The 14179-nt window shown below is 37.2% G+C and overlaps 1 protein-coding gene across 1 annotated transcript in view; it reads left to right on the forward strand.

Annotated features, from left to right (window-relative positions):
- Nucleotides 1-14179, forward strand: part of CNTNAP2 (contactin associated protein 2) — a 1947395-nt gene that overhangs the window by 816917 nt on the left and 1116299 nt on the right. Inside the window, exon 4 of the mRNA XM_059172148.1 lies at nt 7155-7302. Within this exon, the coding sequence (XP_059028131.1) occupies nt 7155-7302 (148 nt within the window). The remainder of the gene's footprint in view (nt 1-7154; nt 7303-14179) is intronic.

The raw sequence follows: 14179 nt of genomic DNA on the forward strand, positions 1-14179 counted from the left end.
CATGCATCACACACAGCATACTTCTAAATCCCTATATATTTTCCTCCAGTCTGATAAATTATATGGTTCAAGGAATGACGAAATGCTTTCCCAAAGTTTATTGGTTTTTAAATGCCAAGTGGTGGAAAGGTTTTTCTATGATTTTAGACTTTTGCATCCTATTGGAATTGAGGGGAGGATTTATCTATTTGAAAGATTCTCTTAGACGAGGGGTTGGCAGGTATAGCCCCTGGGCTAACTCTGGTCTCTGTTCTTTTAAAGTCTGTGAGCTGTGATGGTTTTGACATTGTTTCAGTGTTGTTAAAATAAAAAGGAAGACGAAGAAAAAGGATATGGGACTGAGAGGTATGCAGTCCGCTAAGCCTAAAATATTAACTGTTTGGAATTTTACAGAAAAAGTGTACCTTTCCTGTGTCAGGCCATCTGAACTCTTGTTTCAGCTAGAGTAAATGTTCTGTGCCACATGGTGGGGAATTTTTAGTTATTAAAACTCTAACGATATTTAGATTATACAGTTAGCATTCTGAATAACTCACACTATGTTTTCTTAAAAAATTCTAACTCTTTGTTGTATTTTAAGTTTTTCTTTTAATTCCAGTTAGTTAACATACAGTGTCCTATTACTTTCAGGTTGTACAACACCTGGGATTCAGTAATTTCTGTAGGTCATGGTGCTCCACATGACCAGTGCCCTCCTTAATCACCAGCACCTGTTTCACCCCTGCCCCTACCCCCTCTTCTATGAAGTTTAGTAATTTGTAGGACAGTCACTCTCAAGTAGCAGCACAGGTTTTAAGTTATATTGCTCTTAGCTTTACTAAGTTTAAAGCCTCCCGAGTTACATAAATGCTATGTTAGTTACAAAAAAACCAAAACAAACAAAAACCCCCAAACCCTAACCTTCTAAGCATATATAGAACTCACAGCCAGTAAAAGAGATTTAATAGGGATGACTTATAATTCACAAGCTTCTGTGATTGATTTTTCAGTCTTAACGATGAATTTGTCGGTTGTTTTCATGTATCCACAAAACATGTATTACTCTGTGACATTTTTCCATAGGTTGGATTTTAAAGCATATTGTTTCATTCAGGAAAGATGTAAATTCATTGTAATTTTTCAATTTTTCATGCATATTTCCAGTTCTTAAAGACTTTGTAAATATCAGCTGAATGTTTTACCTTGATAATTCTTTCTTTTTGCATCTATCTGAAAAACCACCAGTGGGTGTGAAAGAGTCAAATTATTTGAAAAGAGATGCTTCTTTTAAAGACTTATGGCAGAGTACTCATTGTTAAGTGAAGTGTGCACTACAGCAGACCAGCCTTTCTTTTTTTTTTTTTTTTTTTTTTAATTTTAATAAATTTTTTTAGTTTTTATAAACATATATTTTTATCCCCAGGGGTACAGGTCTGTGAATCACCAGGTTTACTTTTTTTAGTAAAACCTGTCATTCAAACTCTTTAATTATTTCTATTAAAAGCTGCAGAGGGGCTTTCGTTAGTGACCACAATGGGAGCATTTTGGGGGGGAAAAGTGTAAGAAAATAAAATTCTAATTTTTGTCAAAGTTTGTTCAAATAAAATTGAAGAGAGAAATAGAGTATGCAGGCAAATATGCTGTATAGTAAATGAGCCAGAAATCAAATGTACATCCAGAATGTGGTATAAGAATTCTCAGACTTCAAATTTGATATTGAAATATGCAGTATCAAATATCAAAAATAAAATGTGTTGTTCCTAAATACAAAAACCTTTATTCCCAACTGAAAATTTTATTCTCAAACCAAACTCAGTGTAGGGATGCCTGCCAAGCTTGTTACTTTGCCCAGCTTGCCCTTACTAAGCTCTTTGACAGACATCCTGTAAGTTCTCTGAGACTCAATTTCCTGATTTGAAAAAAGTCCGTCCCTACCAAACTTAAGGAGGTGCAAACAATACAACATGTACTAGGACTCTTTAAATAATAAAGTGATATATAAATATTAGATGTTGTTTTTATTAAATCAATGGTTGTACCTCTTTCTGTATTTAACTTTTCCAAATACTGCTGTATAAAAGGAGACATTTCATACATATTCATGCCTTTATATTCAAGGCAGTGATTGGTAACACCTACACTCTTCTGAAAAGTTTTAAACTCCAATTAAAATAATGGCTTAAATAGCAATGCTTGGAAATGAAAAGAAGTGCAAAACGCACAATTTACTGATGCTGTGAACACCGGAGAAAATACCATATGACATGCATTTGTTCATAAATAATACATATGCCCTCTCCACGAAGCTCAACTTCAATAAAACGCAACTAGCTGAAACATCTGAAATTCTCGATGTGTGACCTTTCAGTGTGATGATGAAATTTCACATGCAATATATCTAAATCTTCACTAATTATCTTTCCATTCAGGTATCTTTGTATTTATCAGTATTTAATCAGTTGCTTTAAAAAAAATTTAAAAAATGAGGAAACAAGGCAAATATTGAAAAAGCCCAGAGGTTTTCTTCTGCATGTTCTGGATTTAGATGCTGGAATGCTGTTTCCACAGATGTGCCTACTTTGTCTTTTTCTGACATCCATGCCTTTATAATAGCAGAATGATCAGCAGGAGTTTAGTGGAAGGAAAGCCTCATTCCCAGTAGTTCTGGGTTCTGTTTTGTTTTCTCTCCTCACATGTGGTGCATTTGGGATCCAGGTTGTAGTAAGTTTCCTGTCTCTTCTCTTCCGGATTCACTGCTGCACCACTGTTCTTTCCTTCTCCCCGAAGCACCCCACTGCTCAGGAATACTGGTCACTAGATCATTCTATCCTATATGATTCTGTAATTTATGTTATGCTGTTGTCTTCTGTTTTTCTAGGAACTTCACTGTATTCAGGGAGGAGGTGTTAATGACCCTGATCTTAACAGTGATGCGTAACTTTTTTTGCTTAAAACCCTCCAATGGATTTCTTTCTGGTACGCTTAAAATGAAATGTTCAACATGGTCATGGTTTACAGTCCTGTCTGCTGTGGTCTCCACCCCTCCCAACATCTTCTACCCTGTTCTTCCTTTTTTCACTGTGTTCCAAAAGCCCTGGTTTCCTTATTATCCCCAAACATGCAAGGTATGCTCAGTATTGTATTCTGTATATGTAATTTAATATGTAACAACATACACATATTATGTAATGTCATGTCAGTAATGTATATACACACAGTCATTAAATATTTATTATTTGTTAGCTACCCAGTTATGTACTTTAATACCTAAATGCCATGAAAACTGAAACTCTGTATTGTTTACTCCTGTAACCCCAGTGATTTGAACAATATACTGTGCTCCTAGCTATTCCCTGAGTGAATGATCAATGAATGGATCAGTGAATGAATGAATCATGTCAGCACAAGTGCTAAAATTGAGTCTCATTAAGTCTGAAGCCTCAGACCTGAGTTCCTTCTCTGCACCAGGAATAACCTGTTCTCTGCTCCTCCTCCATTTATTTGCATCTCCCAGACACCGTTCTGCCCTCCTGTCCAGCTGAAGTCGGTTTCTTTCCTTTTTTCTTGATTAGATAGTTTTTGTAAAGCTCCAGATATTACTGAAATTATTACCTGTATTGTCCACTTTTGCAGTTTCTTTTAATGCTGCCTTTTGCAACTTTTTTTCATATTATTTTAGGCCTGTGCTAATGTGATTTATAAGAAATATATTTTTTGTTCTTTGTCCATCTTTCCTGGCACACAGCTTCTCAAATCCTTGTAGTTTCCTAAGTGATAGGTACAATAAAGGTGAAATGGATTTTTGTTGTGGTGGTTGTTATTCATAATAAGCTCCTGGGGCGCCTGGGTGGCTCAGTGGGTTAAAGCCTCTGCCTTCTGCTCAGGTCACGATCCCAGAGTCCTGGGATGGAGCCCCACATTGGGCTCTCTGCTCAGTGGGGAGCCTGCTTCTCCCTCTCTTTCTGCCTGCCTCTCTGCCTACTTGTGATCTCTCTGTCAAATAAATAAATAAAATCTTAAAAAAAAAAAATAAGCTCCTTTGAGCCACACCAGAGTTTATGCGAGAGGTGATTTTTGGAAAGCCCCGAGATATAATCACAAAAAGGGGCGGGCGGAGGCTGGTTAACAGTTGAACCATCCTGACCTCTGGAGAGTTTAATCGTCAATGGCCGGTGATTTAATTATTTTTCTTGCATTATGAGACCTCCCTAAAAATCTCTGAAGTTAGTGTTGGGAAGTATTTTGGGCTGGTGAATATGTAGAGGACTGGGGGAGGTGGCACCCCTGGAGAAGGTTTGGAAGCCCTTCCCACATACCTTGCTCTGTGCATCTCTTCTGCCTGGCCATTGTGAGTTGTATCCTTTTATGATAAAACAGTAATATGGTAGTAAACTGGTTTTCTGAGTTCTGTGAGCCATTCTAGCAAAGGGTCAGACTTGAGAAGGGGGTCATGGGAATCTACTTTTAGCTGGTCTGTCAGAGGCAGAAGGGACAAATTAGCATTGAGATAGGCATCTGAAATGGGTTGGTCTTCTGGGCCCGCTCCCTAACCTGTGGGATCTAACTCTATCTCCAGGTACGTAGTGTCAGAATTGCGTTAAATTATAGGACCTCCAGCTAGTATCCATGGAGAATTGGAGAATTTCTTAATATGTAGGAAAACTCATGCAATTGGTGTCAGAGTGAAGTTTTGGAGTAGAGGGGAAACACAGAAGAGTGTTGTGTTTTGTTTTCTTTTAGGCCTCAAAAAACTACAGATGTCTCAGAGATAGTGCTCCCAAAGAGTTACTTGGTATTGTTGTTGTTAGTATTTATATATCATTACCAAGCACTACAGCAAGCACATCCTCAAGATAAATTGTTTGGTGGCTTTTACTGAGTAATATTTAAGATGTATTTTAGATTAATTTAAATGCTGTAAGGATTTAATTCCAGTGATTTTGGTCAGGGATCCTCACCCATATTACTTTTGCGGCTGGAACAACCAATAGTGGTATTAAAATGCAACCACAGTTTAATAGAATACATTCCTGGCATCTTTATAAAGCTACAGCCTGGCTAGAAAAATAACTTTAAAAAAAAAATCTTTTGCTGGTTTTCCTGATCAAATTTTGTCAGTAAGATACAAAGAAGATGCTCTCAGTGTTAACATTCATGACTTAAAGCTCATTGTGGGCTTGAAGGTAGGTGTGGCCCATTCTACAAAGGCAGATGCAGCTAAGGATGAGGAAAACCCCAGAGGGCTCAACAGGATCATCCGCAGAGACCATCCCAGTTTTCAGATACGCAACCATACATCCTTTAGACTAAATTTTACCCTCATGTAGGTTATTGGGATGTCTATATGTTATAGAAAATAGTATTAATCCTGAGGAAATGTTTCCTTCTGAGCCCTATATTACTAGGTCTTACACTGAACATTTTGTGTTTGGAGGCTAGAGTGTGAGGAGTGCCCATCAGGTAACAAACCGGCAACCACAAATTCAGGGCAGTGCCATGTGTGTTGTCCTGCTTCAAAGCTGCTATGTACTTTTCCTCAAAAGCATGTCTTTTGTGCTTCTTATCAATTTTGTGTGTTTAAAAAACTGTTACAAATAATTTTTTAAAGCTAGAACTACTATTTTTATACAGAAGCAAATTCAAAGCCTCAGGTCAAGAAGACAACAAATTAGCCATGTAATATGGTGCTTATGTTGTGGGGGTTTTTTGTGTGTGTGATTAAAAAAAGGGCAGTTTTCTTCTTAAAACTTTTATTTCAGTGTTTAAGAGATCATATAGGCAAATATAAAAGAGGAGGGCACATGGGATACAACATTACAAAAATTCAAGTTATCTAATATAGAAAGAGCTAGAATGTATGTATGAAATTAAAACTGCTAATGTTTAAAATAAAACAGACATACATTTCTCATTTATTTGACTTATATTTTCTAAATTATGATTGTCTGTTTCTTTAAATCTTCCTTTAATTAGAATTTTATGCTGACATTTTCCCTATTAGATTGTGATTGTTTGGAGTATAGCATCTGTGGCTCTAGGTATCTTATGTCCCCATATTATCTTGTTCTATACTTACCGTGGAATAGATGTTTTACAAATGTTTCCTGAATGAATGATAGCCATGCCTGAAGGAAATCCATTTGTTCTCTGCTGAAAAAACATAAGACAATGGGAAATTCTCAATGTAAATAAGGTTCATGGGAAATCATGCTTTTGATTTGACCACATCCTCTGTAAATGAGAAATCTGGAATGGACACATTTCTGACCAACTCGTAAACTCTGTAAATGTGTTCATGCTAATAAAAGGTAGAAAACTCTGGCTATTTGCACAATGTATTCATTTGTTCTTTTAATCTAACTGATGTTGAAAGTTCAGATTTCTAATGGTGGCACGGGAAGGTAATGCGGAGAGATTTAAGAGATTATGCTGAGTGAATTAAGTCAAGCAGAGAGAGTCAATTATCATATGGTTATTGATAATTATTTGTGGAGCTAATAATTGTGGAGCATATTTGTGGAGCATTACACAATTATGCTTATTTGTGGAGCATAACATTGTGGAGCATAACAAATATCATGGAGGACAAGGGGTGTTAGAGAGGAGAAGGGAGTTGGGGTAATTTGGAAGGGGAGGTGAATCATGAGAGACTATGGACTCTGAAAAACAATCTGAGGGGTTTGAAGTGGCGGGGGGGTGGGAGGTTGGGGTACCAGGTGGTGGGTATTATAGAGGGCACAGATTGCATGGAGCACTGGGTGTGGTGAAAAAATAATGAATACTGTTTTTCTGAAAATAAATAAATTAATTTTTAAAAAAAGCAAGAAATATGGTTGGAGGCTGAAAAACTATAATTTAAATGTAAAATATGAGAACTTGTAATTTAAATATTTACTGGATACTGCAGTGGGTTCCATGTAGTGTTTCATTCTTCTAATATGTGTGTTTTTCACCTTCAAAAGGACACATAGAAATTTTGGCCTAGTTTCCGTTTAAAACCAGACTTGTTTTCAAATAAAGGAAGTATGGTAGCTTTGTTCAAATTGTTTATAGTAGAAAATATAAAACCCTGCCATTGGAGAAGAAAACTTACATTTATCTTAGCACACAGAGAACGTGGTTGTTTCCAAAGGATGTTGTTCTTTAATTTTTTAATTCCTTTTCTTTTTTTCCAGGCATTTCCTGGGAACATCAACTCTGATAGTGTGGTTCGTCATGATTTACAGCATCCAGTGATCGCCCGCTATGTGCGCATCGTGCCCCTGGACTGGAATGGAGAAGGCCGCATTGGGCTCAGAATTGAGGTCTATGGCTGTTCTTACTGTGAGTATCTGTTGAAATTTATGGTGGATTTTGTCATTTTCATTTAATTAGTGATTTATTTTTGATTATGTAACATTATTTGCTTTCTCTGACAATAAACTGCCTTGTTTTTATATATAAATATGTAAGTTTATCTCTATGTTCTAAATATATTTTTACATCTTTACACAGAAACACATACAAATACCTTTAGCAAAGGATTTTTGTTCCGTAGACTAAAACGACAAAGCTTATTAAGTAAGTTGCCTGAAGTCTTCTGCAATATTTAAAAAATAGAAACTTACATTATTATCCATCACATCGATGTGATGTGATGTGATGTGATGGATTTTGGATATATTCTTGAGAATTCCCTGCCAATTCTCATCAGTTTCACCCTTTACTATTTTAAAGCTAACCACTAAATTTTAATGTCAAGGATATTTTATATGTCTGTAAGTTTTATTTGCTCCTTTAAAAAATTGCCTTGGTCCCCTAAAACGATGATTTTCTTTTAATCATGTTTTAAGCTCTTTTTCTTATTTATTTCTTAGATACATTGAGCCACCCAGGCATCCCTCTTCCCCATCTTCTTGACTATGACCTTAGTGTCTTTCAAACTTCCGTCTGTGGAATTTCTTACAGGACAACTTTGATGATGGATTTATCTACCGAAGATCTATCTTTGCTTATTTGCTTCTATGAGAGCAGTTCCAACACAGAATTACTTTAGAGATTGTTTGAGGTGTGTTGAGGCCACTAGGTAGTAGAGATTCAATCGGCAAATACATGATTTGCAAATGCTGGCTTTAGAATATGAATTCTGTGATAAAATATTTCCCTCTTCCTAGGTGTCTACCATCAGACTCTCCCTTACCTCTCCTACAGATACGTAAAAATAAAAGTTCACTACAACCAGAGGATGGCAAATGACCTATTGGCAAGCTTTTTAAAATTAACCAAACATTTAGTAGTTTATAATAAAAATATATATATAAAACTTTCACCTCTGTAGAAATCAGTTACAGAGATTGGTGTGGAAATAGTAGCTGTTGTGATAACCAAATTGTATTTATTTATTCATGAGCAATATTGTTACGTGCAAACTGAAGTGGTTACTACAGAGGGGCCATGGAGATCATTTAAAAGTTCTCCAGGTGTTTATTTTATTCGGTCATCACTTTATTATAGCAAATACAACGACTAGAGAGGCAGAGAAATATAGCTCTTCAGCAGAATGTAGATCTTCAGGAGGAAGAGTTAACTTGTTAGGAGAAGCCTAAAATGAGCCTTAACATAAATCTGGGTTCTCTGTAAGTGGTCTGGGCATTATGGATAAAAGAATTCTGTGTTCACACATATTCTAAGTATCAGCACATTGGGAAGGCCAAGACAAAATGTGGTATTTTCCTCAGCAAGATGGATTTTCTCGGGAGCATGTTCAGTAAATGAAAAATGTATAATGCTCTTCATAGAAACCATGATGTATGAAACTTATTAATAATTACGTAGCACATTTTATGTGTCATGAAATATGGTGAATGTTAGTAATACCAGGGTGAATAAGGAAAACATTACATGAGAGATCAGGTGGAACAACTAATATAGTAGTATTGATCGGGATATAAATAGTGAAAGTTAAAATACACCAGAGGCATATCGCCTGAATGACAGAGCTGAGAGGAAAACCAGTGAGTCTGGTACAATGCTAGAGCTCACGGCCACTGTTCTATTTTCCTACTCCTTGATTCCAACAAAATGAGCAATGATGTAACCATCACCAAGTCAATAAAATAATCCTATTGACACCTGGCTTCCCTCCCGGTCACTGCTGCTTTTTAAAGGTAGAAATTCACCTGATTTTTATCCTCATAGATTAATTTTACATTTTTTTTTAGTTTCACAAAAATGGAATCCTGAAGTATACATCATTTCCCATCTGAGTTCTTTTCTTCAGAATAATAATTGTAAGAGTTATCCACACTGTTATTTAAGGTATTTGATTATATTCATTGACGCTGTTACTCTATTGTATGAATATCCTATAATCATCAATTCATTTTACGTTAATGAATGTTTGAATTATTTCCATTTTTGGCTATTTTAATAGAATTGCTATAAATATTCCTCATGGATGTCACCTTAGGAAGAATAATACCAAGTTAGGATATATGTATGTTTAATTTTTGTCAGTAATGACAAAATTCTTTTCTGCAGTGCTTATTATCAACTCACACTCCCACAGCCAATGTATTGGCATTCCTGTTGCTTCACAGATTTGGGAACTTAGTATTGATATCAAAGTTTTAACCATTGTGTGAGTGTTCATTATATCTCATTTTAGTTTTAGTGAACACTTTCCTGATTTTTAAAGAGGTTATGCTTGTCTTTCCTTTGTATACCTCTTTCTTTGTTGAATTTTGCCTGTTTTCCTATTGGATTGTCTTTTATTTATCTATTTTCCAGTTGTTTTTGAAAACTTTTTATAGCCGACTCCCTCTCTTTCTCTTTTATTTTATTCTTGTTAGGACATCCAGACACATTATCTTATTTTTGAGATGGCTTTCTTTAAAAAATCATTTTAAAACCAACACTGTTAATGGGGTTACCTAGAGCTCAGAGTAAAGGCAAGCACCGCTTGCCCAGAGGTAAATAGTGTGGGGTGACTCAGGTGTGGCTTAAAAGAGGACAGTGTGTTCTACAGTTGTTGCAAGTGGATCTGTGAAGTGGTGAACTCATACTGTCATGGCCTTCTCCAACTAGCCCAGGCTTTGGGAGTCATAAATGGAAAGGAAAAAAATGCCTGAAGCTACATAAGAAGCTAGGTTTTTGTAGTATATAAGCGCCTCTGTGGGGGCGGGAATTGTACACTTTAAAAACGTATTAACATTATACCAGTAGGTGCCAGTGGAGTAAATGATGAACTGGTAACATAAAATACAATGTAGGATAGAAGTTGAAAAATACCATTGTAGTGGATTATAGTAAGTTGGATAATGGTCTCCAGAGGTATCGGGTACTAATCCCCAGAACTGTAAATGTTACTTAATAAGTCAGAGCGCTTGATTAAGTTAATGATTGTGGCGTGGGGAGAGTATCGTGCATTATCCAGGGGGCTTCTACGTACATGGGTTCTGTCCTTGTGAGTGGTGGGCAGAAGGAGAATTCACAGACAGGAAAACGGAGGCACTGGGACCAGGGCGCAGAGACCGAGTGATACTTTTATAAGTCGAGGAATGTCAGCAGCCTCCAAAAGCTGGAAGAGGGGAGGAGAAGATTCTCCTTGGAGCCTCTGGAGGAATTGAGGTCCTGCTGACACGTTGATTTGAATCTAGTGAAACTGATTTGGGACTTCTGGCCTCCAAAACTGTGAGAGAATAGAGCTGTTGTTTTAAGCCAACAGGTTTGGGGTACTTTGTACAGCAGGGACTAGGAACCATAGACGTATCAATATCATTTTAGGGGGAGAAAAGGTACAAACATAGCTCTAGAGCCGTGTTCTTCAGTAGAACTTTAAACAAAGATGTGAATGTCCTTGACCTGCTGGAGTCTGCTGGTCACATCTGGCTGTTGAGAACTTGAAATGTAGCTGAGATAACTGAGGAGCTCATTTTAAATTGTGTTTAATTTTAATTCACTTGAATTTGAATTTACATAGTGTGACTGCTGACTACCATATTGGTTGGTGTAGATTAGGAGAACCAAAATCTGCTTATTATTTTTCTTCCATGTTCTTTTATAGTTTAAAGAACCTACAACATTTATTTTTTAAATGGCATTCTCTGATTTTTTTCCCTTAGTTTGGTGAACAATGATTTAATATCCCAGACACAGTTTTTATTGTCAAAGAGTTGATGACTAGTCATTTCTTTAACAAGATCCCCAACTGGGCCATTTTTGTAACTAATGTCCAGATCAGATTCTTTTTATTTATCTATTTTTGAAGAACCCAAATTGTATTTATGTATTTTCCAAGAGAAATACATGTTTATACTAAGAAAAATATGTGTTAAAAATATTTGTGATGGACAACTTTCCTAAAGCTACTGATGTTTAAGTTTACCTGCCCTAGTGTAGGCCCTTAGAAGATGGCCTTCTGATTTTGTTTTTGCTTTTTGTTTTTGTTTGTTTGTTTTTAATTTAGTGAAATACTATGTCAAAGACTTTGCCTTTTCAATGAGAAAAAGAATCATGGATATTTGAAGGGGAAAAATCAGATACACCCTTTTATTTTGCCCTCGTAAGAGTTAGCAGTACTCTGTATGCTAGGGTCCCAGCAAGGAGAAATTAGGCTTCGATCACTCCTGTGGGAGAGAGAAATGAATTCTCTCATCTTTCTAAAAACCCCTTGGAAGACTTATCTGAGGTCTGTCCTGAAGTTGCAGATCAGGGAATGGGAGTGCCCTTCCTCTGTTTCTAAGTTTGCGGAAAGGGCTGCAGAAGGCAGGATGTCAGCAGGAGCAGTGCTTCCGTTGGAGGCGCGTGCTGCTGCCGTCCGCCTGGTGCTCGTCATTTCTCCTCTGTGGAGTTCTTCCGTGGCCACTTTGCTGTCTGAGAAGTTCGGTATTTCTCAAGCTTGCGGATAGAAAGTTCACTCTATTCCAGGTGGAGAAGGTTAGTTCTAGGCCACTTATTTGAAGCCTTAGGGCTTCTCCTGTTGGTATTTCCCGACTGGTCTTGAGACTCATCGGAGTTCTAATTTCAATGAATCTAAACTCATTTTAAATTATTGTGTTCCCTGTACATTTGGTTTTCCCTCAAGTTTAGTTGAAAGAAGTGCATGCTGTTATTTTTAAAACTTAGTGATATTCCCCACATCTTCTGACTCAGTAAACCTTCTCCCAAAACACCGATGCTAATCTTCTTACTGTGTACCGGAGAGACTACATGAAGCAGAAGGGAGAAGTCTCAGTCTAATAATTTCTAAAAATCATTTATGGCTGCAGTACCCCCAAGATTCATTTTACACAAGCCCAGTACAGTGTCCTGATTGACGTGAGCATTTTTGACTATAAATACTGTATGAGCTTTTAACCAGAGTCTTCATAAGAGTAAAGTCAGTGCCTTGGGATACCAAGATACACACAACTAAACTAGTTTTCATATATGCCTTCAATTTGAATGAGTAATTAATAAAGCCTCGATATTGGGTTGGATATTGCATTGGGATACTACCCAATGCAAATCCTGGTGGAAAGTAAGCACCATACTAGGGCAGGAAAAAGTATCGAGAGAAGCCAAATACAAACAAAATACAAACAAAAAAGCCAAATACAAACAAAAGGACAGTATTTTGTTCATTTCATGCTGTGCAAATGAGATTGTCTTCCATAGGGACTGATACTCACTATGACCATGCTGCCTCAGCAAGAGGTGCTGTCGTGTGTATGTGTCAGTTTCCTAGGGTTGTCATAGCAAAGTACCACAAACTGTGTAGTGTAAGACAACAGGATTTGTTCTGTTGTAGTTCGGGAGGACAGGAGTCAGAAACCACAGTGTCAGCAGAGTTGATTCCTTCTGCAGGCCCAGAGGGAGAAGCTATTTCATGGGCCTCCCTTACTGCTGGTGGTTGCTGGCAGTCCTGCATGCTCTTTGACCTGTTTGTGCATCAGTCCACTGTCTGCCTCTCTGTTCTCACAGCCTTCTTCCCGCTGTGTGCCAGGGTCTGTGTCCTCACGTGGCCTTCTCCCCTCTGTGTGTCGGGGTCTGTGTCTTCACGTGGCCTTCTTAGAAAGACACCACTCATGGGATTTAAAATCCACCCTATCCAGTATGACCTAATTTTTTTTCTTTCTTTCAAGATTTTATTTAAATTATAGCTAGTTACTTAACACATAGTATAGTATTAGTTTCTGGGGTAGAATTTAGTGGTTTATCAGTTGCACATAACACCCGTTGCTCCTAACATTCAGTGCCTTCCTTCATGCCCATCCCCCAGTTACCCCATCCCCCACCCACCTCCCTCCAGCAGCCTCAGTCTGTTCTCTTTTGGTAAGAGTCTGTTGTGATTTGCTTCCCTCTCTATTTTTATCTTACTTTATTTTTCCTTCCTTTCCCTTTCATCTGTTTTATTTCTTAAATTCCACATATGAGTGAAGTCATATGCTATTTGTCTTTCTCTGACTGACTTATTTTGCTTAGCAAAATATACTCCAGTTCCATTCTCATTGTTTCAGATGGCAAGATTTCATTCTTTTTGATGGCTGAGTAATATTCCTCTGTGTGTGTGTGTGTGTGTGTGTGTGTGTGTGTGTATCAATCACATCTTTATCCATTCATCAGCCGATGGACATTTGGGCTCTTTCAGACTCTGGACATTGGGGCTATAAACATTGGGGTGCACATGTCCCTTCACATCACTAGTTTTGTATCCTTTGAATAAATGCCTAGTAGGATCTTAGGGTATTTCTATTTTTAACTTTTTTGAGGAGCCTCTGTACTATTTTCCAAAGTGGCTGCATCAGCTTGCATTCCCACCGTGTAAGAAGGTTCCTCTTTCTCTGCGTCCTCCCCAACATCTGTTGTTTCCTGAGTTAATTTTAGCCATACTTACCAGTGTGAGGGGGTATCTCATTGTGGTTTTGATCTGTGTTTCCCTGATGATGAGTGATGTGGAGCATTTTTTTTTTTCAGGTGTCTGTTAGCCATTTGTATGTTTTCTTTGGAGAAATGTCTTTTCATTTCTTTTGCCCATTTCTTAACTAGATTTTTAAATTTTTTGAGTATTGAGTTATATAAGTTCTTTATAGATTTTAGACATTAGCCCTTTATTAGACATGTGATTTGCAAATATCTTCTCCCATTCTGTCAGCTGCCTTTTAGTTTTGTTGTTTCCTTCACTGTGCAGGAGCTTTTTATTTTTATGAAATCCCAATAGTTCATTTTTGCTTTTTTTCCT

The sequence above is a fragment of the Mustela lutreola genome, chromosome 4 (genome assembly GCF_030435805.1).
Source record: "Mustela lutreola isolate mMusLut2 chromosome 4, mMusLut2.pri, whole genome shotgun sequence".
Classification (NCBI taxonomy): Eukaryota; Metazoa; Chordata; class Mammalia; order Carnivora; family Mustelidae; genus Mustela; species Mustela lutreola.